General features: G+C 34.2%; 1 protein-coding gene across 2 annotated transcripts in view; it reads right to left on the bottom strand.

The window, feature by feature from the left end:
* Positions 1-25,839, bottom strand: part of ZFYVE9 (zinc finger FYVE-type containing 9) — a 126,155-nt gene that overhangs the window by 41,724 nt on the left and 58,592 nt on the right. Inside the window, exons 5-10 of one of the 2 annotated variants that reach the window (XM_074334715.1) lie at positions 20,545-20,644; positions 17,943-18,119; positions 16,198-16,367; positions 10,864-10,984; positions 7,345-7,467; positions 5,380-5,535 (exon numbers count right to left, since the gene is read on the bottom strand). In XM_074334715.1, coding sequence (XP_074190816.1) covers positions 5,380-5,535; positions 7,345-7,467; positions 10,864-10,984; positions 16,198-16,367; positions 17,943-18,119; positions 20,545-20,644 — 847 coding nt within the window. The remainder of the gene's footprint in view (positions 1-5,379; positions 5,536-7,344; positions 7,468-10,863; positions 10,985-16,197; positions 16,368-17,942; positions 18,120-20,544; positions 20,645-25,839) is intronic. The other variant, XM_074334716.1, reaches the window with a different exon arrangement.

Here is a 25,839-nt window from a genome sequence, read left to right as displayed (position 1 = left end):
CCATATGGATAAATTAATCTCAAAAGCATTACGCTAAATGAAATAAGCCAAACACAAATGTGTGATTTGATTTATATGACCTTTTGGAAAATGTAAAACTAGTCACACAAATCAGATCAATAACTGCTAGGGCAGAGGGTAAGGGGTTAAAACACAAAGGGGCATGAGGTAAGGTTTAGAGATGTTGGAAATATTTTGTATCTTGGTTTTGGTGGTGGTTACATGACTATATGTTGGTCTAGACTCACTGAACAATATGTCTTAAAAGGTGAGCTTTAAAGTATATAAATTATTAACTCAAAAAACTGACTAAAAAATCTCACACAGAGAACTTTAGTAGTGTGCTTGCAGAAAATCAAAGATAAAGACAAAATCCTAAAAGCCACCAAACTACCTATTAAAAAAGAAAAATGAAAAACTAGGCTACAGGACACGTCAGAAGACAATGGAGTAATATCTTCAAAGTACTTGCTAAGGGGAAGTGAAAGGAAGGATGAAAGGAAGGGAGGGAGGGAATCTGTTAACCCAGAATTTTATTATTCAAGAGTAATAACAAAGAAAAAATTTCAGACATACAAAGACTAATGGTGTTTACCAATCACAGACCTTCACTAAGACAACTAATAAAAAGAAGTATTTCAGCAAGAAAAGCAAGTCCAGAGGGAAACACAGGATACAACAGCTATGGAGAAAATATGATGGCAAATGTAATTAATAATTTTGACTGAATTGAATATTGATACTGATGTTGAATTGATAATTGAATATAAATTAAAACAATTTTTCTTAGTGAGACTAGGGAAAGTATTAAGTGAACAGATAAAGTATGCTTAGGTCTGTGTCATAAACTATTCTTAGAAATTCTGTGTGGTAGGCAGAATTCCACCTCCTGGGATGTATGTCTTGTTTAATTCCCTCCCCTTGAGTGGGGAGCACCTGTGAATATGATGGGATGTCACTCCCATGATTAGGTTACTGATCAACTGACTTTAAGTTAATCAATAGGGAGGTTATCAGTGTGGGCCTGACAAAAGACCTTTAAATCTAGGTCTAAAGGAGAGATTCAAAGCAAAGAGACACACTCCTGCTGATAATGGAAGAAAGCAAACAACCATGTTGTAAACTGTCTATGGATACATGAGGCAAGGAATGGAATGCAGTGTCTAGGAGCCAACAGCTGTCAGGAAAATGGGGATCTGCAAGAAGGTGAATTCTGCCAACAACCATAGAGAGAACCCTAAGTTCCAAATGAGAACCCCAGCATGGCTGACACCTTGAAGTACCCTGAGCAGAAGATTCAGCAAATCTGTGCCCAGGGAAATTGTGAGATAATAAATTTGTGTTGTTTCAAGGCACTGAGTATGTGGCTTAGAAACACAGCGATAGAAAATTGATACAATATGATCTCACTTATATGCAGAATCTAAAGAAAAGAATAAGTGAATGAACTCATCAGAGACAGTTTTGGAAACATGGAGGAAAAACTGAGGGTTGCTAGAGGGGCGGGGGAGTGGGGATAAGGGGAAGGTGAGAGATTTAGAAAATAGTTGGTAACCACAAGATGGTCATGGGGTTTTGAAAATTAATTTGGGGAACGTACAGAGGGATAGTGGATGGGGGGAGGGGGGTTCACACAGTGTGAAAGATATAAATGATAAACGTCTAAGTTTTGCTTTGTCTTGTGCACCTGAAACTAATAAAAATAAAAAAAAATAAAAATAAAGAAAACTGATACATACTGAATAAGAACTGTTAAAAAAAATGTCATAGACGAGTATGTATGTAAAAAAAAAAAATTAAAGAAATTCTCAAGAGAATACTAACATTAATAAACATTAGTGAGAGACATAAACAGGGACATATATGTCACAGAAGACAAATAGTATGGCCAATAAATATATGAATATATGCTCAGCCTCATTAATAATCAGTAAAACACAAATCAAAATGAGATACCATTTTATACCCACCAGACTGGCGAAAATTAAAACTCTGATAATATCAAATGTTGGCAACTCTTATACACTGGGGATGGGGACAAGAAGATACAAACTGGTAAACCACTCTGGGAAACACTTTTAACATCATCTAATAAAGTTGAAGATATCCATACCCTGTAAACCAGTAATTCTACTCCTAACTGTACATCTACAAAAATTTTAAAGAGCGTGTCTGAATAACAATAAACTGGTAAGAACAGCAAACTGTTCATCAGAAGAATTAATACATTCTGGTAAATTTATGTAATAAGTATAAAACAGTAGCCTGAAAATGAATAAACAAGAACCACTAGAGCTATGAATAAATGTCAAAAACATGATGGAGTGAAAAAAACAAACCACATAAAATAGTGTGATACTAATTGTATAAAGTTTAAAAACATATAAAATAATATGTTATAATCCTTAGAGATGTGAGCGTTTGCGATATAATTATAAAGGAAAACAAGAAAAGTATAACACAAGACTAATGAGAGTGGTTACCTAGGGGTTGGACATGGGAGGTTTGGAAGAAAAATGTAATCAGGAAAGTAAAGAGAAAGAGATTCAGTGGATCGGTCATTTTTATTTCCCAAGTTTGGTATTTTGTTTATGGGTGTTTATTTTGTTATCATGCTTTATAAATTGCATAAATATTAAAATATGTATTTATAAACCTTTGTATACACCAAATAATTTTTTTAAGATTATTAAATGAATTTAGAAGAAGGGATTACTTCTATATAGGAGAAGAATTCATGGAGAAAGTGATCTTTGAGTTAAGACTTCAGAGAACTGAAGGATTCAGATAGTTGGGATGTTGGGAAATGGCGTGGTACGGGGTGGAGTAATGAAGCAGGAAATCATTGTACAGTGAAAGTATGGGCGGACTACTAGTGGGAAATGAGAATAAAAATACAGGCTCAGATAATGTAGAATACTGAATGTTGGAGTACACAGTTTATTCTAAAGACAATATAGAGCCAATAAAGATTTTTGAGTAAGAGAGGGAAACAACCAGAGATTAATTCCAGAAAGAATAATGTGGTAGATGTAATTCCCATTTCATTCAAATCTATGTTCTGAATGTTTAAAAAAAAGCAAGTACAAACCATAGAAGAAGAGATAGGAGATGGAGAGAAACAAAATAGAATCTAAAATCTCCCATGGCACTATAATAATCAGAAGGCATCCTGAAACTCTCAGAATATCATTACTCACAAAACACAATTTTCCCCCTTACTGTGGAAAGCATAAGCTACTATGTATGACTATATAATGACTATATGTATATGCTAAGAAACATACATACACATATATATTACTATTATTAAATACATGTAGTTTAGATTAAAATTTCATAGGAAATTATAAAGAAAGTTCATTTAAGGGCTTCTAAGGCTTTTTGAGTGATTTATGGCAGAGGAACCATTAAGCAAGTGATAGAGTATTCAAGGCTTTCACTCTCAAGAGAAAATTAAGATACAATTTGCCAATTCCATACAATATGCTACACAGAAAGAAAATAATGAATTGGGATCATTTTAGAACACTTAAAATATGTTTCCAGTTATAAAAATATCATAGTGAAATAATATATCAAGTTGCTACCCTGATTATCTAAAAACAGGATTCTTAATAAAACCTGCATATCACAGATTTTATGTATATCTGTTTTTTTAAAAAACTGTTGTACTATTTATTAGTATATACAGAGATATATACACAGAGGCTACTGACATAAAGTAAAGAATACTGGTCTGGGAGCTTTAGTCCTAATTCTGCCACCAATTAGGTCTGTGAGTTAGACAAGCCACTGACTGATCTGGGTTTCATTTCTGCGTTTCATTTTCCTCATCTGAAAAATAGTTCACTGGACGATCAAAAATACATTCTAGTCCGCATATTTTATGAGCTGTGAAATGATCCCTATTCAAGGAGAGACTCTTACAGTCACTAGTTCATGCTTTTGAAATGCTATTTACTTAGATATATATTTACATGCCCTCATCCTATATTATAGATAATACTTTAGATGGCTTAGATGTATTATAGTCTGACCTTAGACTATCACCATTTATCTTACTTTCAGTTTCAAGTAATTTTTTTGTTGTAGAATTTTTGCATTTTAATGTAATAGTTAAAATGGACTCTACTGATATATAAGGATACTTTTTAAAAAATGAGTAACCATTTATGCTAAACATATTTTAATGACTCACATAATGATTCACACCTTTCCTTGTCGGTATTTCACAGCTCTAGTCTTGTCACACTGGCCTATCCCATTCACAACCACAGTTTCAACTACCACATAAATGCTGGGTCTCCCAAATCTGTGTTTTAGTCCAGATCTATCTCCTGAGGTCAATATCCATTTATTCATATTCTACTTACATATCATTATCTGCTGTCATTATTCAAATTCAACACACTGAGCAAAGAGCAGATCATCTGCCAAATCTGCTCTTCTTCTATTCATTATCCCAATGAATAAGAACAGCATCCACTCAGATGCCCACGACAGAAATCTGAAGCCAACTTTGACTCATTCTCTCTCACTCCCCACATCTAATTAGTTATCAAATCCTATTGAACTAAAGCATCGTTGCCTTTTATGGCTCTTTAACACTCTTTATTCCTACACTATTACTTAAATTAAACCCTGATAATTTCTTCATTTTTTGCTGGATTCCTACAATAGCTTTTTTAAAAATCAGTTTTAAAATAATGAGTATTGGTGAGAATGTGGAGAAAAGGGAACCCTTGTACACTGATGGTGAGAATGTGAACTGGTGCAGCCACTATGGAAAACAGCATGGAGGCTCCTCAAAAATTAAAACCAGGACTGCCATATAACCTTGCAATTTCTTTCTCTCTCAACTTTTAATAGTATGTCTTTATATTGGCATCCTTAGTCTTCTCCAACTTTTAGTAGCTATGCATTTACTTTTACATTGCTACAGTAAATAATATTTACAATTTATTTTGAAACAATAGTTATTCATGCTAGTGGTTCTTGAAACTTGAAAATTAAATATAGAGTATTTACATTATGATTATGTAAGTATTGTTAACTGAAGAAACAACTAGAAAGTTATGATTATGCTTCCTTCTACTGGGTATCAATAGCCAGTAGATCCCTAAGCTACTCAAAGGAAAATATTCTTACATCAAGCTCAATGGATTCTCTTACAACTTTTGATTCCAGCCTTTATAAAATAACCACACCAGGTAAAGATTAAAATTTATAATTTCCTCAAACCAAGGCAAATTCTAATTTGCCACCAATATCAACACCAATGCCAAACTTCCAAATTTAAGACTATTATTTTGCATCTGTGACCAAAACTTTTTATCATCTATAAAGAGTGCAGATTAAATCATAAAGCATTCCCACCTGCCAGAGCATCCCGATAAAGCTGCACAAAATGATTAAAGATATCCTTCGGCAAGCACTTTTCATCCGGTAGACACTGTAGAAGAATGACTATCTCAGACTGACCCACTGCATGCATTCCTTTGGTTGTGAAACACCAGCACTTCCTGTTCACATCTATAGATGGAATAAAAATATAAAATAAAGACCTTCCTCTCAATTCTTACCCTTAAAAAAATGTACAGAAATTTATGTTATAATAATAGCAAAGAGTAAAACAGATCATACTGAGTCTCTATAATTCAACTGTGAATTGTCACTGCATTGAGCTAAAGACTATAATAGAAAATAAAATATACCAATGCCTCTGGCTCTAGGCAAACACTTAGAAAAACAATTGGAAGGGAAAAGAAGTAATAGTGAAAGAAATACACAGAAAACTTTTCACTCCTATTATTAAAAGGTGTAATTATTGAAAGAAACAACACTCCATTAAAGATAAAATAAATAAAACCAAACTACATATCCTTGATAATAATGATTAAAAAATATATTTCCCCACCTGTGTAAAAAACAATTCACTTTAACAAGAGAAAGAATTACTATGTGAGAGTAGAAACAACAACAATAATAAAAGCCAACATTATAGCTTTGGGTTCAGGCTGTGGCCTAAAAAAATACATTTTATGTATACTTATTAAATTTAATCTATAACTGAAAGATTCTAGCTATTTCAATTATAGTCCTTTCTGGGAGAAAATTCTAGATAATCAACATGACTTTACTTGACTTCATGCTGTAAAAAGTAGTGAAAAGGATAGCTTTTCTGAACTACTTACTTTCACTTCTTCACTTTATGGCTATGTAGAGTCCCAATAGCATAAACTGTATGTAGTTAAAAATAATGTTCAATCCTTGACACTTTCATCATTTGTACTCCGATGCAATGGGATCCCCAAAGGAATTGAAAAAGGATTCAAATAAAAGTTTGGATACCACAATGTAAATCAAAACTAAGATCCTTTTCTTTCACTTTGGGAATTGTTGCTTTATATACCTAAACAGGAGGTACCCAAACCAACTTTATTAAGTTGGTGTACACTTCATGAAATCCATGTTAGCCATTTTCTAAGTATAACTTATAAACTAGATATTATAAATTGAAATTTTGAGCAAATTATTTTAAAATCTGGTCCTAGAAGGAAAGGTGGCAAGCACTAATAACTGGCCAAAGGGTATGAGTAGCAAGTAAACCAGAAACCTGCATTTTATCAGCGTAGAACCTCTAAGGAAAAAGGTGTTTCTGGTTTCTAAGGTCAACTTAAAACAAGCACATAGTGGGAACAAGAGGACTGTTACCCAGTGCTCCCTTCTACTCTCCAAAACTATGCCTATTAATATTCATCCCGGATAAATGTGTTCTCTATTTTCCAATACCATCTTGGAATTAAGATTTTAAATTACTGTCCTCTCTCTCATTCTGATGTCCAAGAAGCTAGCACCAAGAACTGAGAAGTTTCTTCTGAATCTTAAGAGGTACTGAAGTTTTACTGTGTGTTAGTTAACACTTCTTCCAATTAAGGTTTTGCAACGTGATTAAGTTTTCTGAGATTTAAATCTAGCATGTAAATCGTTTAATTCTACTGGGTAATTTATGCACCACCAGTTATTCCAGTGGTAAATTGTGACATAACATATCCATCTCAAAAAGAACTTAAGTCAGACTGATTCAAGTTTTGTTTGGCTTTCTTCCATAGGGAATTCATCTATATCACCCCTATGACTAAAAGAAAGAGTTTCAGTTAGTCCCATGGCTGTCCTCTGGGATATATTATTTTATACAAACCAACTTCTTCAGTACCCAATTTTCAGTAACATGTAGCTCTATAAAAATACTTCTGTGCAATGAATTTGAAAGCTTTATTTATTATCTGTGAGTCAGTATAGTATCTCATTTTTATTTTAAAAAATAAATTTCTAACTTACAGTTTACAATTTTAACCATTGACAACAAATTTGCATTTAAAACAAATACAAGTGGGTCAGGGCCACCATCCTCCAACTGCTGCATTACTGAAATCTGTGATGGTTTCTCTTCCACAGCATAGTCTGTAAAGGGAGAAAACAATGTTAAAGATTGGCTAAAGGGACAAATCTAGAAAGAAATTTGATAGAGGAAGAGGCTGATTATTCACAGGAAACAGACAAGCATTTGATTTATAGATAGGGTGAACATACACTTGTACCTGTTATCCCAGTATCATATTAATAGTGCCACCTTTCACTCTCAAGCGACCCAGTTCAGTTTAGGTGACAACATGATTATCCTATGTATAGATTTCTCAAAAAAATGGTTTGTGCCACTATCTAAAGACAGCCCTTTTATTAAAAAATAAAAATTCTCCATCCCTAGAGATATACTCATATGTACCCCTATGTTCACTGTAGCATTATTCATGGTGGCCAAGACATAGAAACAACCAAAATGTCCTTCGATTGATGATTCAATAAAGAAAATGTGGTACATATACACATTGGGATATTACTCGGCCATAAGAAAAGGTGAAATACTGCCATTTGTGCAAACATGGATGGATCTTGATATTATCATGCTCAGTGAAATAAGTCAGACAGAAAAAGTCAAGAATCATATGACTTCAGTCATATGTGGGATACAAAACTGAAAGCAACAAACAAAGAAAGAAAAACTCATAGACAGACACAACAGTTTAGTGGTTACCAGAGGGTAAGGAGGGAGGGAGGGTGGTAGAAGAGGGGAAAGGGGGTCAAATATATGGTGATCGAAGGAGAACTGACTCTGGGTGGTAAACAATTCAATAGACAAATGATGTATTATAAAACTGTACACTTACAACCTATATAACTTTACTAACCAATGTCACTCCAATAAATTTAATAAAAATTAAAAATAAATAAATAAAATACCAAAAAAAATTTTCCAACTATCATAACAAGAATTTTACATATTATGTGTTCTAAGACCAACATTTAACATAATCCATAAGAAAGTGATAATATGCTAGTTACTTCTGAAAAGACTGTGTAGGGGTTGGGTTAGAGGGGAATCCTACTTTTTACTCTATAACCTTTTGTATAGTTTGAACTTTTTATCAATAAAAAATTAAACTTTAAAAAATGCACACAGAAAATAAACTAAAGTATCTTAAGTGACTGGTTTCATGAAAGAATGCCTCTATATAAAAGTCAAGAGTTCAGTACATATTATCACCAAAATCACCCGCAAATCACACATTAGATTCTGGACATGGACAAGTTAATACTTGAGGCTCTGAATAGCACCCTTCCCATTTAATGCCTACAAGTACAGTACTATGTAATATTCAGCCATCCCATTTTGAAGATGGTAGTCCTCTCAGCTTGATGTCAAAATCATGGGTAATAACCACTGTAGAATATAAAGATATGGGAAAGGAATTGAAAACCTGGAAGTTGCGTTTTGTTTCATTGGTCTTATATACAATGCATCATTAAGGGACAGCCAGGTAAAACAAAGTAACACCATTTCCCATTGACCAAGAGAAACCAAAAATCTGTTATTTGGATGTATGGGACATGTCTACCCTATCAATGGAAATATTTATTAAAGAGAGAAACACTAAGTGACTTAAAAATTTTTTTTCTGAAGTATTTCACTGGAGTACAAATTGCAAAATTGTGGTGACGAGATAGTAAATATAGATAACTAGTTGTTGTTTCTTGTTAGGAGAGGTTTTGACAATTAAATTCAATGGATGTGACTTTTAATGAAAATGGAACCCTGCATTCTTATTTATTTTGACAGAGCTGGCCAATTTAATTTCTTATTGAGCTAAGATTTATTAAAATAACCAAAATTGGAAACCTAAGTAGTAATTTTACTAAAAAAAAGAATATTTTTCTGGGGTCCTGGTAAAGGAACAAAAGCATCAGAATGTTTAACTTTATGTGAAAGTTCATTTTTTAGCTATCTGGAACACAGCTGGATTTTATAGTATGATACATTCAGTCAACACTGCTGAAAGCCCAGCCCTATAAGCCCAGCACTACGCTAGCAGCAGAAGATGCAAACATGAACTAAGACTGAAGGAATTCATGGTCTAAGTGAAAGAATCAGATGTATCAAATAGCTAACTTACAAGGAGAAAAGTGTTAACGTAGTAACAGTCTACAAGAATTTCTATTAGAAAAGAGATGATGCAAAACACGACTATGGAGGTAGTAGCCTACACAAGGATTCAGAGAACAGTTTTCCATTAATCTGGATTTTGAAAGGTTGAGGAATTCTTCAAGGAGTCTATATATAGTATAGAAGGGTATTCTAGACACAGGAAAGGAAGAAAGGGAAAAATTAACTACATGCCTACTTTCTACCAGACACTTTTCTTGCTATGTACTTTCAGGTATAAAACCTGATTTAATATTCATGACTCTTAAGTAGGTATAGTTACCTAATTTTTTTTCAAAGACTAGGAAAAAAGATTCAGAGAGGATAAAATGCCCACTGGATCACAAAACTAGAATAAAATGGTATGAAATTAAAATTCAGGTTTGTCCAGCTCTGAAGTCCCTTCTCTTCCAACTCTTCCACAGCAGAAGAAAAAGCATGAAAGTATGAAAAATAAATATAAAAAAAAGTAAAAAACTGTAGTATGCATGTAAAGTGGGGCATTGGCTGGAAATAAAGCTAGAAAGATAAGTTGAGATAAAGTTTCTAAGGAACACTGTATGATAATATAAGTAATTTATACGGAAGGCATTGGGAATTCATTGAATATTTCTAAGCAAGAGCAATATATGATAATATCTATACTTAGAAAGATAACTGGCAACAATATGGAAGACAAAATATAGGAGAAAAAGACTGAAGGCAGGAAGACCAGGTAAGAGACTAGGAAAAAAGTGAAGAGAGATTTTCAAGAGATTAATAAATCATCTCTTAAAAATGCACTGATTGGATCCTTATCTGGATATATCAACTTGCACATAAAGATAAGCATTCTTTTAATTGGGTAATAATTTTACTTCTTACCAAGACTCACTAAAACTATTTTTTAACAGTGAAAGTGCTATTCTAGTTCAATGCCTTACCCTTATTATACACGTTTTTAAAATGTATATTAAACTCAAAACAAAAACTTAATGTACTGACTGTATCAAGTGGGCCAATCCTAAAACCACAAGAAACTCTTCAGAGTATTGTGTGCTTTAAAATATACATAAAAACTACCAATGAACTACATTTATATTACAATTAAAAATATTATATCCTTCTAATGAATGAAATAACATTGTAATACAAAAGCACAAATACCTACTCTAAAACAATCAATAACAGCAACAATTATTTTCATGGCACTGACTAGTTGCATTTTTTGTTGGAGAAGAGAAGGGTCGTTGTCACTCAAATTCTATCTCCTTCCCCTAATTAGAAGGCCATATTTGGCATATACAACTATTTCTGTTTAAACATATAAGTCCACAAACCTCCTTTTACACCGGTGGAGATGAGAATGGGAGGAAGGCCATCTTCAGGAATAAGGTTCATTGCACTGCCAACAGGACTTCCAACCTGAGTTATACTCCCAGAGAATAGAGAAATATCCGTCTAGGAAAAGCAAATAGTAAAGTGAGCATTATAGAGAGTTCAAGACTTTGGCAGAATATAGTCAAGAATATAAATGGGAATTTAAGTGAAAATTTAGAATTCATACTTTTGAAAGATAACACAAGCTATTCATTAACCTGGGTTTCCCAAAGGACCAGGCTTATATACTATGAAAATGTTTCCAATTGTACAATACAGTTTCTCCTTTTGGCATCATCAAATCATAGTAATGAGAGAAGAGGACTTGTAGCCTTGAAGAGGTAAAGCTTTCTTTTGCCATAAAAGAAAAATATTTTTAAAAACTGCAATGACAACAAAACTTCAATATTATCTTGTAACATCTGAACCTTTAACGAATTTGGGTATATTTAAGTCTCATTTATACTGATTTTTCAAACTAACTTTGAGAACAGTGGTGATGGTTGTACAACACAAATGTACTCAATGCCACTGGATTGTGCACTTAAAAATGGTTAAGATGATAAATTTTATGTTATGTATATTTTACCACAATAAAAAAAGAGAAAAAAATTAACTTTGATAAAATAGAGATTAAAATAGATCATTGTTTTCATTACTATGCAATGAAATAAAACTTCAAGTTCACTTTTCTTTGCATTAATATGATCACACTTAAAAGTATAATGTTGCAAAACATGTTTTGGGAGGGATTAAATCCACTTCATTAACAATTTGATAAACTATACTTAAAGATCTATTAAAACGATGCTTTTCTCTCCATACTCTCCATCACTCAAGAAAGAAAAAGAAGGGGCGGCCACATGGCTCTGTTGATTAGAGTGCGAGCTCTGAACAACAGGGTTGCTGGTTCGATTCCCACATGGGCCAGTGAGCTGCGCCCTCCACAACTATATTGAAGACAACAAGCTGCAGCTGAGCTTCCGGAGGGGCTGCCTGATGGCTCAGCCGGTTAGAGCACAAGCTCTCAACAACAAAGTTGCCGGTTCAATTCCCACATGGGATGGTGGGATGCTCCCCCTGCAACCAAAGATTGAAAATGGTGACTGGACTTGGAGCTGAGCTGCGCCCTCCACAAATAGACTGAAGGACAACGACTTGGAGCTGATGGGCCCTGGAGAAACACACTGTTCCCCAATATTCCCCAATAAAATTTATAATAAATAAATAAAATGTGAAAATCATTCTTTAAAAAAAAAAGCTTTAAAAAAGTTTTTAAAAGGGCATTTAAAAACTGTGTTTTAAAATACATGAGAATGTTTATAGCAGCTTTATTCAATTAGTAATAGCCAAAGACTGGAAATAATCCAAATGTCCATTAACAGGAAAATAAATTGTGATATATCCATATGATGGCATACTACTCAACAATAAAAAAAAATTAACTGTTGATACATACAATATGGATGAATCTTACAAATATTAGTTTAAGAAGCTAGACACAAAACATTATATATTATTATGTTTCCATTTATATGAAATTCAAGAACAGGTAAAACTAATCCATGGTGATACACATCAGAATAATGCTTACCTTGGGGAAAAGATATAAAAGAAATTTAATAAAACAGGGTATTGACAGGAAACGGTTATGAGGGAACCCTCTAGAGTGATGGAAGTGTCCCATATCTCTTTACCTGAGTGATGGTTACATGGGGTGTCTATGTCTACATATGTATCTATATAGCTTCATCAAGTTGTTTCCTAAAGATTAACTCTCCTAAAACACTTTGCTGTATGTATTTTTTTAATTTATTTTTTATTAGTTTCAGGTGTGCAAAGCAATATAATAGTTAGACATTTAAACCCTTCATAAGTGATAATCCACCAAGCTACTACCCCTGGCATCTTATATAGCTGTTAAAATACCACTGACTATCTTCCCTATGTTGTACTCCACATCCTGTAAATATATACCTATATATTTAATTATAGCTGACATTCAATATTATTTTACTTCAGCTTCAGGTCTATAGAGCATTGGTCAGGCATCTACACAGTCTATGACATGATCCCCCTGGTAAGTCCAGTGTCCATCTGGCACCTTACATGATCTTTACAACATTGCTGATTATATTCCCCATACTGTATTAACTATCAATTTGTATTTCTTAATACCTTCACCTTTTTCACCCTGCTCCCAACCCCATTCCTATATATCACTCTGAACTGTATGTATTTTATACTTGGATAAAGATTAAAAATATTTTTAAAAAGACCATTATCGTGCCATGCTTTTGTCTATACTATCCATAATTTAGTGGGCTTTGCTAAAATTTTGCAATGTTCTTAGTACACAATCATATGGAAGGAAATTAGAAAATTTTGTTGGCAAGCCATGGTTAAGAGATTTGAAGGCCTAGTATAGAAAATAATCTATCCCAAGTTGCTTTTTAATGATGCATAAATCCACCTTTTAATATTATAAGAAGTGTTCATCTGGCCTCTACTTAAATACCATCTGTGAAAAGGAATTCATTTCATTTACTGAGAACTTTTTAACGCCAGGTATTCTACTAGGCCATAAAAATGAGAAAAATATTTTCCAGTATGGCCTTAAAGAATTTGCTTTCCTTCATTTTACCAGATAAATATTAAAATAGAGTGTTGAACAATGTGAGAGCACAGAAATAAAATAACTAACTTGGCTTAGTTTCTCTTAAACACAGCTGAACCTTGGTTCCCTATAACATTCATTCACTAGAGCTTCCTCATTCATTCCAAAAAATTTATGTTAGCCAGAGCAATTAGGCAAGAAAAAGAAACAGAAGGCATCCAAACTGGGAAGGAAGAAGTAAAACTATCACTATTTGTAGATAACATGATTCTATATAGAGAAAACTAAAGACTCTACCAAAAAGCTATTAGAAACAAACAATTTTATGTTTTAAGAACCTATCATACAATTTAAGAGATGAAAAGAAATTTTTTTTTTTAAGAAATTTAATAGGAAAAAGTCATCACTGGATAAACATCATAGTTATCATTGATTCAGGCAAAAACTGTTAAAGGACAATAGAATCACTGGCAGAAAGATTGCTGGAGAACAGGACACTCATAGTCTCAAAGTGTCACCCCTCACATTACTTATTAATTGCATAGAGGAAAAGCTACTTTAGCAGTGGAGAAACACAGGAGACATCAATTTAACCAATTATCAAATTGATACTTCTTGATGTGTTCCACTAAGAAGTGACCATCACTTATGTGGTATTATTATTCTTGCCAAAATTGTTTAATCTGAAATTAATCATGCAAAAAAATCATACAAATACAAATTAGGGACTTTACGCAAAACATGGCCTAGATGCTTCCAAAGATATTAATACAGTTGACCCTTGAACAACACAGAAGTTAGGAGCGCCCACAACTCACCCAGTCAAAAATCGCATATAACTTAAGTCAGCCCTCCACATACATGAATTCCCAACCGTGGCCTGAAAATACAGCTGACCCTTGAAGGACGCTGGTTTGAACTGCCTTGGTCTACTTAAACACAGTAATATGAAAGATAATTTTTAAAAAGTGGGATAACTTTTCTAAATTAAAGAAAACCTCAAAGAACATTACAACTAAATGCAATTGTGATCCTTGATGGGATCCTAATTTTTAAAAAAAATATTTTATTTAATAAAAAAGTTTTCATATATGTGCATATATGTATAAATGAAAGCTGTAAAGAACATTATTGGTACACCACAGGAAATCTGAATATGGACTACATATTAGATAACAAAAGTATATGTTAACTTTCTTTCTCATATGATAATTATATTGTGCTTATGCAAGAAAATGACTTGTTCTTAGGGGAGATAAGCTCAAGTATTAAGTGATGAAGCACAACTAATCCTCAAATGGTTCATTGGGGGGGGGGTTAAGTAAATGTGGCAAAACGGTAACTGGTAAATATAGGTGAAGAGTATATGGGTGCTCACTGTACTATTCTTGCAACTTTTTTTGTGAGTTTGAAATTTTTCCAAATAAACAACTGAAAGAAAAAGAAGGAACTTTCTTGAAAAAGTCACTATGCAGATACAAAGAAGAATAAGACATAGTTCTGGCTACTGTCCTCTGCAGCCATAAAAAAATCCCAAAAAACAGACTTAGAAATATTTGAAGACAGATATGACATGGTTTAATGTTTGTTCACCAAATAGGAAATTTAGCTCTATATGTCAATAAATCTAATCTTAATATTATGCGATTTCATTTACAACCAAATCCACAAATTATATGTTTCTGAAAATTATTGAACATAATGTAATAAATAGTAACTAACAATTCTATGAAAACTTTAAAAGCAAAAACTTCATCCAAATTTTTATCCTCTTGTTTTATTTTTAAAAAAAAAAAAAAAAGATAGACACATTTACTTAGTTGGAATTAACAGCCTTATTATATCATAGTCTTGACCACCAAATTCAAGGAGGCAGTCAGCAATAGAGAGCATCTCACGGTATAAAAAGTTCCTGTCTGGATACTTTCTAACTTTGGTGCTAAGTGAATCTGTTTTCTCATTGACTCCAAAAAAAGTAGCTGGTATTTATTCCCTTTTGAAAATTAGGCCCCAAGGAAAGAGAATCCCATTAGCCACAAAATTGTGACTAGTACAGCCTACAGAGACATGGTAGAGGTGACAGCACAGTATGAGCTAGTTTCCTTAGGTAAATCATATATGAGTCTTCCACCAGTCAGCGGTTTTCAACTGATTTTTAAACTTTGGGATACTTTAAAAAAAATCTTCCATGGAAACAAGACAGGTAGAAAAGGAAAAAATGAAGATACTCAGGTTGAAGAGAAAGGAACAGAGGGATTCCTCAGCCATCTGCATTATTGCTTGGCCCCTCCTTACCATGGCATTCCTGAGAGGGCACCACAGAACCTGGAAAACATGGTTTGAAAACCAATACAAGGCACCAGGATTCCCTCTAGCATGACCGCTAGCTACAGCAGTAGCCTGAGCTTACCTGAGAACAACCTTCATAAGAATCTTTCTCCCGAAAAATCTTCCAAATATAGAGCAAACGAGAACAACCGATTTTGCAACATTTACTTTACCCCTGTCTACACACACATGCATGACAGGCACATACACACACAGGCACTAAACTGTATCCACAACCTATAATGTTCCACAAAAAGGTCACTCAACTTAGAAAAAGGCAAGGAGGCAGGGGCAGCACAATGCTGAGTAAATTAAGCACTCACTTTTAGTTGCCATTTTCTTTCCTTACCTCATCTGGTAGAGGACTGGTAGTCACTGGCTTGACTGGGTCATGTGACACAGCCAGGGTTCCTGCAGAGGAAGTTCCATTCATTGTTAATTTGGCTGCATCAGCAACTTCTCCATTAGGCAAGATACCATCAGCAAACCAAACTCGCCTCTGTTCTCTGGGCTGAGCCACTTGAGGAGCCAGAAAAACAAAACAGGCATCAATGTGACATCAGTAGGACTTCTCACATCAAAGAAGAGAAGGTCACCAAATCCAGATGTACAAAAAAAAAAAATCACTATTCAGCATCTTATAATATCAGAAATGTAACTGTGTGTAAAAGTGGTTATAAATTAATAAAATACACATTTAAATATACTATACTTCTGTAACTTCTGTGTAAAGATTAAAATACTTTGGTTTAAAATATTAAGAATTCTTAAATACACCTAGGATTATGTCACATACTCTATCCCATATCACTAACAGATAAATTAAGGAAGGTTTTTTAAGTACTAGGAAATAAATTAATAGCGGGGGGAAATATATCCAGCAGTAGACATCCACATCTCCTAAAAGTATAAGCTTTCCACAGGAATTAAATATCTGGAAAAGTACTATGGTATTTTTAAAGGGCAAAAGATGCCCTGAAGAATGTTGAAGAATTATTAATTAATAGAGGAAGAGTTGGCACAGCTATGTAAGAATCGGGAAGCAAACTGACCAGATCTTTGGCTAAAGTGTAACTGAAGAAGAAAGACTGATCTGGCAGTGCAAAAGTAGTTGGCATTTTAGTAAAAGGACAGGGGAAGCTGGAAAACTGTCTGATGAAATAATCTCTTTAAATCCAGTTTTGGAAATCAAATAGCCAAAATAAAGAGATTCTAGGGAAGAACAACAAAAACTACAAATGAAGTAAAGAGAATAAAGATTTTAAGAAAGAAAGCCTGAACTCAAAAACAGAAGGAGTATGACTAAGGGATGACCCGAAGAGAGGAAAATGGCAAAGAATATAATAGCAATAGAAGTCTTTGATCTTCAAAAGGTGAGGAGGGCTATTTAGCAAAGGGAAGGGAGTATTACTTACTAGACAAAAAGACATAAAATTAATGAATGACTGATTTTAATTATCAAGGGAAACTTCCTGACAAGATCATTGTATGGAAATAAGTAATTGTTATTTTTACTATTGATAATCCCCTGAAGTGACTTTCATGTGACAAATATCATAATCATAAAGATATTAAAATAAGTTGAGCTTATAATTTTCTACCTATCATATGATATAATCATATGGATTTTATAAAGATCTATGTACCTAACACAATATTTTCATATTTTCATATGGATAGATTAAACTGAAAATAGAAAATGGCAATGTATATTCCAAAAGCTGGTCAGAAGGAAGAACTTCCACTTACTGAACTCCTACAAAGAACATTAAGGTAGGCATGAGGTTAGGATTTTACAAGCGGATATCAAATTTGTATCTCTTTCACGTATAAGCAATGTAGTTACTCCATTCTTAAATTGGAGAGAATATTAGCATATTTTTAGAGGTGCCTCCAAAATATCAGGCAACACAGTATTTTTCCTTACTTGCCCAGAAATAGTCTCAACACATTTCTCACCTTGTTCTTCCACTTTAATAACCATCCAAAGGGACTTATCTGCAGTGTTTTAAAGACTTGTGCTGTAAAATCACATCAGCACCTTTTCAGAGGAACTTGGTGAGGAAAAAGAGAGAATAGCACATGATCCCCTACCTTCTGCTCCAGGGTGCTTTAAAACTCCCACAGGTACCATCACAGTGGGAGGTGGAGAGCTCAGGGCTCCTGAGGCCTGAGCTTGCTGCAAGGGAGGGATAGTAGAACAGTATTCAGCAGGATTGTTAGGGTTAGGGCTGTGGCTGGAGGCACTCATCATGTTCTCCCAGGCTTGAGCTAAAGCAAATACAGACACAATCAATGTGAATGGATTGCAAAATATGGACATCAAGACCTCCACAATATTGGATAAATAATGCAGCTCCTCCTCATTAACATTCACAGTATGTCTCTTCCAGCTAGTGAAGGTATTAAGGAGACAGGTGATTTTATTCAATAAAGGAGACCATTTAGTTAAGTAAACTATTTGGAAGCAACAAATAAGAATTACATGATATTTCTCATCCATATCAGTCTGAGGTTAATAACTAGGGCCCTTGCTTCTTTAAAGGAGACCCACCATATATTTTCTTAAGAGGAAGTGAAAGAACGTTAAACTTATTAAGGATCTGCAATTGGGGTAGCATTTAGACATCTGGGGGAGGGGATTAATATTCAATGCATTTTATAAAGTTCTATCAAAAATCAAAATCGGGGACTAAAATATCATAACTTCACTGTATGATATTTTTCTTTTTTTCATTTCTAGATTTTTAGGTTCCTCTTAATTCAGAAAAATTCTGAAGCCTAAAGCTCAGGAGAATACGTCTCAACATTTTTGCGAATTCTGCTTTTGTGCAGTCATCACCCTATGTAAAAGTATCCAGTAAAAACAACCACGTCACATCTTTGGTGTGTATAAAAAGCACAGGACCCATTTGAACATGAACATGTGCCAATATCATGTAAGTGCCATCAACCAATATAAATGATCACAAATGTATTAAGATTCTGTATTCACTATAATTTTACTAACTAAATACTGACATGTCAACTATTGCCTTTAAAGTAAATAGGAAGAAAGATGCTCCAGAAATGAAAGATACCAACTTTTATCTTCCAGTTTCAGGTAATATCACATGTGCAGGAATAGAAACCACCCAATTCTGAACTTTTTTAAAAATCTCATTTAACATCAAAGAATGATCCATAAGATTTTGAATATTTATTCCCTCCAAACTATAGGACAAGGCTAGAAACAACAGCTATGTTCCTTTGAAAGCACTGGCAGGAAGAGGGGAAGAGAAAAGGAGAAAAGGAAAAAAGGATAGGGAACACTGAAAAGCATCAAATTAAATATTCAGTAAAGGACCCGGCTAAGCCATGCGAGAGGAAAGACACTGGAAAAAACCAGGAAAAGTAGATTATTTTAGGATCCCGTTAAGGGCATCCTTGGCTTAATAAAAAGTAAGAATTCCATATGAATCCTATGCCATTTCCTTCATCTTTAGCTATGCCAAGTTTAAAAAAAAAAAGCTATCAACTTGAAAGATCTCATCAAATAAAAGAGGTATCGGGTGCTGTAATTAAGTAGCATGCTCTTATCTGTGGATATAGGTCCAAAAATGAAAGCAGGAATAAAAATTGCCAATTGAGCAAAGGAGTGAAATAACGACCATCTTAAAAAATGACCCTTAAGAGTAAAGAGAATGAATACATATTTGATCAAAATTATAAGAATTCAGAAATGGGAGGAAATTGGGTGGATCATAGGAGATTAGAACAGATCAGATTAACTGACATGCAATAGGTTAATAAGCCAGCAACAGGAAAACATCACTATGAGCAACACAGACAGAGCAGGAGAGGCGGCGGGCAGGTAAGTTCCAGCCTCCAGGAGGCACACTATCCTGGCACACACAGCAGTGGTGTCCAAGTTCAACATTTTATGTCTATTAGTAATTGTTCTGACAACGGTACAAAGATGCGCTCAAAGAGAAAATACTATAGCCTGATCGATTTTATTGTATCTCTTTACGAGAATACGCTAGTGGTTTTTGTTTGTTTGTTTAATTAAAATGTCCTTGGATTCATTTCCAATCCTGCAAAGGGTGAACACTGAATATCAAGCTATATTTACCTTCACCTGGCCATATTCTTTTACCGTACAACTACATTCAAAACCATTATCCTTATAAAAAACCTAAGTAGTATCAAGGAGATAACTGATAGAAAAATGCAGTTTTCTATTTGATCCTAGATGCTAAAATATTTATTTTCAACAAGATGAATGAAACAAGGTATTGATAAGAATATATTCTAAGTTATTAAGGTATTTCCTAGAAAGATAGCTTCCCTTGAAAGGAAAACCTCAGCTCAATTTTAATAGTTTATCATCTAAGTGGTCGTTAACCCTCTACCCCATTCCACTCTGGTCATGCCACAGGAACATTAACAGCCACAGAGCACCAGATTTCCACAAGAACTTCCACTCTTCCTGCAAAACTTACCTGACTTTAGCATTCATTCATTAAATTAGGCACAGAAATTCTGAAATGCTATGATATTTTCAAAACATGAAAATTGAGCTCAATATTTTCAGTTAAAGTTACGACATTTCCGAAGGTGAGCAACTTGTAGAGAAAGAGGAAAAATCAGTAGCCTTTTCACAGAAATTCTCTTGTTCTCAATAACTGTGAATTCAACCTGTTTTAATACTTACCATTCATTAGCACTGAATGGCAGATAACACATACTCTAGCTTCCTTTCTATCCATGTATAACAGTTTACATTTCAGGCTACAGCAGGAAGCACAGAAAACCTGCAGGAGAAAGAACATACTAAAGTTACTTAGAATCACAGTACAATGGAAGTAAGCCAATCAATAATGACCAACACTGATTGATAGGGAACTTTATTACTACAACACTAAAAACTTCAAAGGAAAATGCAGTTAAGGAAGCTGGGCACAAGACCCAATTCAAAAGCAAAAGTGTGAGATTACATGTCAGCTAGCAATAAGGAAAGTGAAAGTGTTGGCTGAAAATAAAAATCTTAGCCAAGATCAGCAAATACACAGCAGGGGGAAAAAAATCTGAGCTGCCCTTAGGCAAAATTCCTATACACAATATCAAACAACATAGGTATTTATAGGTATTTATAGATAGCTACATCTGCTATTTCTGTGTGAAAAGGTAATATAGCAGGGTAAAATAAACGTTTGGGAATTCTGGGTTTTAACTTGTTTTTTACTACTTATGTATGGAATAATCATAATAGCTGTTTTCACTGGTTTGCTATGAAGGCCAAGAAAGATCAAAATATACAACTCAATCCTAAAAATATGTACCGCCCCAGCTATAGGAAATTGGAGCAGGAAACCAAAAATTGGTCACGCCAATTTCCAGCACCTTATTTCCACCTTCCAGGGCTGGCTCCTGATAATCTTCCTTCTCCCTTCCACACCAGGCAACAAGAATCTCCTTAGCTCCCTGCTAAGATTTCTTTTCATAAGAACTCATTAGTCACTTCTTACAGATAACTTCATACAGGCAGAAAGCTATTCTCAGTAGGGTAAATTCTACTAATCCAGCTTTTATGACCCAGATGTATCCTATACCTACAAAAATGAACCAAGAGAGGAAGTCATATTAAAGAAAAAGTGAGAGAGAGCATCTATCTCCTCTCCTACCAGGTATAATTCATATATCTAACTACTGTGATTGCCAATTCACAGTTTTCAGAGGTTTTACATTCTCAAAGTAACTCTGTGACATAGGAAGAACAGGGGATGTATTATCATTTTCTCTCAGAAGAAACTGAGTTTGAATGGTTAAATGACTTGCTCAAGTTCACAGCAAACTGTATGAATCCTAGGCATTTTGCAGCTATTATCTTTTTTTAACTTCAAAAATTCTATGAAGATACTCATTTATAATTAACAGAGTAAAAGAAACAAATGCTAAGTAGAATTGCTCAGTCATACAGCTAGTAAGTTCCATTAAGTCTCCAAAGACTGTTCTTAACTGCTATGTAATACTGCCTCCAGCTCATCCACATATTTCGAGACTTGACTTTTCCTTGTCCTTAACCATGACCACATCCAGTCAGTCACTAAGTCCTGTTAGTTTTCCCTCTTAACTAGTTCTCCCCAAATCCCATCTCTTCCTCTCCATCACTAATGCTGCTGCCTTTGTTCAGGCCTTTATTATCTGAGGCCTAGAAGACCATCATAATTAATTACCTGTCCTCCTAATCTTCAGATGTGTCTTTTTATTTCATTTCATACAAATACTAAATGAGAGAACTTTCCAAGAATAGACTGGATAAAATATTTGTGTAATACATAATGGACAAAGAGCTAAGATCTATTACATATAAAAAGCTTCAATAAATTAATAAAATACAAATACCTTCAAAGAAAAAGAGACGAAGAACTCATACAGATAAATTCACAGAAAAATAAATAAAATAGTCAATAAATAAAGATATACTAAATATCACTCATGACAAAATAAAAATTAAAAGAATGAGATTTTCCCCCCCACTAGACAAGCAAGAACATTTTTTTAAAAAATGATATTATCCAATGGTGGTGAGGGTAGAGAGAAAAGAGAAACATTCTCTTATACCCTGCTGGTGGTAACATAAATTTGTAGGTTAATTTAACAATATCTTTAAAATTTATAAGTGTTTATTCCCTTTGACTCAACACAAGCAATTTATAGATCTGTCCTACAAAAAACTTTCACATGTACAAAGAAATGTATACAAAAAGTATCTCTGTACAGCTTGCAATAGTCAAAAGTTGTAAACAACCCAAATGTTCATCAGTACAGAACAATTAATTAAACTGCAATATGACCATAAAATGAAATGCTGTTCAGCCTGTAAAAAAAAAAAAAAGTGATAGTTCTGTATGTATCGCCAGATATGAAAAAGTAAAGTGAAATAGCCAAATTGGAGGATGAGAGCTGGATAGAAATAGGGCCCTTTCCTTTCTCTCTTTATATTTTACATAACGTTTTAGGGGTTGGATTGGGATATTTTAACTTTATTTTGAGTAGAGCTTTTTCTGTATTAAAAAAAACAGAAGAAAAAAGAATATTAGTTGGTGTTACAAGTTGCACTGTGTCTACTCCAAATATATATGTTGAAGCCTTAACCCCCAATTCTTTAGAATGTGACCTCATTTGGAGACATGGTCTTTCCAGAAGTTAACCAAGTTAAAATGAGGTCATTAGGGTGGGCTCCTAATCCAGTACCACTCGTGACCTTAAAAAAGGAACCATTTAAACACAGCACACTACAGGAAGAAGACCACTATGAACAGAAAGACAGCCATCTGCAAGCCAAGGAGAAAGACGTGGAACAGATCCTTCCCTCACAGCCCTCAGAAGAAACCAACTCAAGTCATCACCTCCATCTCCAACTTCAAGCCTCTGGAATTATAACACAATACAATTTCTGTTGTTTAAGCCACCCACTTAGTGGTATTTTGTTACTGTAGCCCAGCAAACTAATACAGCTGGGGAACTTTCAGAAGTAGAGGGCTTGTGCTTTGGAAAAATAACCACAAGAATGAAAACAAAACAAAAAAGATATCTTTTTTAAAAAGCAATGGGGGGGGTGGGTGGAGGGCGCGTAATGCAGTTAAACAGAAGGACTCAAGAATATTCATCCTTGCCAATATCCCATACACCTAACAATAGTGTAGAGAGACCCTTTACCTTTCCAATGGGATTAGAGAAAAGCAGAGTTAGTTAGAAAAGTGGATGATTTGACAAAAGACTACCTAGAATGGTGAGGAAATGGGAGACAGGCACGGGATGCAGCTCTGTGGGTTCACCTATGCCAGAGAACTACATGGAAATCAAATGGAACATAAACCACAAAAACTGTCAGTGCGTACGTACGACTGACACAGACAGTGCACCATAATATAAGAGAAGAGAGACCTGGAAACACTGGCCCTTGTCCTCAAAACGACGAAGACTATGATGCAATATGACCCTCAGGTCATTAGAATTAATACTTCCATTAGTATCTAAATCTAATGGAAAAGATAGGCAGAATCTACGAGATGTGAACCAGGGTTGATAATCCTGGATTTAAAATGACGAGGTAATACTGAATTTGCCTGCCATGAGCCAGGTTAGTCAGTGCTTCTCAACAAGGGCCCTCTTGACGTTTTAGGTGGGCCAATTCTTCACTGGGCAGCACAGTCCTGTTTAACACAGCACGTTTACAGCCCTGGTCCCAGGGTACTAAATGCCAGGAGCAACCCCAGCCATTGTGCCAGCCAAAAAGACCCCACCACATTCCCAACATCATCGAAGTACCTTCCCCAGTTCTCTGAGCTAGACACTCAGAGTCAAAAAGTAAAGTTGCTTTGGGAAAAAGAAAAAGGATTACATACGAGTATTTGTACACATAAACTTATTATGCTGCTAAAATATCATACCATATCCTGCTAAAATCTCATACCATGTACCTTTATTATTACAACTAACACAATCCATTGCAAATCTACTGCATTTATTTAACTTATTCTCCATTTTCCCAAACTAGAATATAAACTCTGTGGAGCAATGGACTCAAGTATTTCAGTACTGATATTACAGTGCCTGAAATAAAATAGGTACATGATAAATGTTTATTGCTTCCTTGATTAGTAAAATTATTGCACAAATGACTATCTGAATTGAGAAACAAATATTAACATGCATTTATCTGGGAAGGGCTACATTCAACATGGCCAAATTCACAACTTGAACGATGACAAATACATTTTAAGCAGTTTATTTATAGTGACCTCAAGTTTTATAGGCCAAATGGTAATAAACGACTTTCAATGACAGGATCTGTATGACCTAACTGAAAGAGACAAATTAGGATGATTTATAATACATGTGCTATACAATGTTCCAGCTAAGTAAATGTTTCGTTTGTGTGTTTACATGTAATTCCGTTTAATGTGGCACTTTTGGGTTCCAATCTCAACTTTATAATTCACTAGTCAATGACTTTAAGGGAATAATTTAAACTCTGTGAGCCTCAGTATTTTCTCATCTGTAAAACTGAAATGTTAATATACTCTTCAGAAGGTTTTTATGAGTATTAAGTGAGGTAATACATGTAAAATATAGCACATAATATAAATGTCTGATGGTGCCCTTCTTACCATTTCCTTTCCTTTTCAAATTTCCCACTCGTGGCTTTCCACATAACAAATCCTACTGCCAAATTTATGAACAAGCTTTACACTCAAGTACCATTTGTGCCTATTTATACCCCTTACAGTGTGAATAACACTTATTCTTTTGCACTTCTTATAAATTCAAATCATCAAATGCTCACTTATTTCTTTCCAAAGTAGAAAGTAGAAAAAATGATGTCTCAGGTCTTCAAAAAGACCTGAAATTATGACAAAAATAACTGTCTTGCAAAAACAAAAAATAGAAAAGTGCTTGTGACTGACCAATATCCAGCTTGTCACAAATGTCCTTGACAGTAACAACTTGTAAAAATTCTGAAGTGCAGGAGAGTATTTTATTTACCCTTGCTTAATTAGAAAATACCAAAATCAATGTAGTAAGAGCTAAAGCAGTTCAGATTTCAACCTTGCCTCTGTCTAAACACTTGTTCCATCTTTACTGTTATTAACTGAAAACAATAATTATCAGAGTCGTTTTGAGAATACATCACAGGAATGGCTACAAAGGATCTCTAATTTAACCTTCCAACTTTATTTCCAAGTCAGGCTACACAAACAGAAACATACAATATCAGAATTTTAAGAAAACGACATGCAATATAAAACTTTAAACTTGTTGAAAATAATCAGACTCATTTCCTTTAAATATACTATGAATTAACTTTTTATATATCCTGGCATTACCTTGTAAATAACACATTTACATTGCAAGTTTTATTGCAGCATGAGTTAAAAAGTGATAATTTGTAAAAGGCAAGCAATTAAAACATATCCCCATTTTCATCATCATATTCTGGCCA

Source organism: Rhinolophus sinicus, linkage group LG06 (genome assembly GCF_036562045.2).
Source record: "Rhinolophus sinicus isolate RSC01 linkage group LG06, ASM3656204v1, whole genome shotgun sequence".
NCBI lineage: Eukaryota > Metazoa > Chordata > Mammalia > Chiroptera > Rhinolophidae > Rhinolophus > Rhinolophus sinicus.
This window is presented reverse-complemented; position numbering and strand designations above follow the sequence as displayed.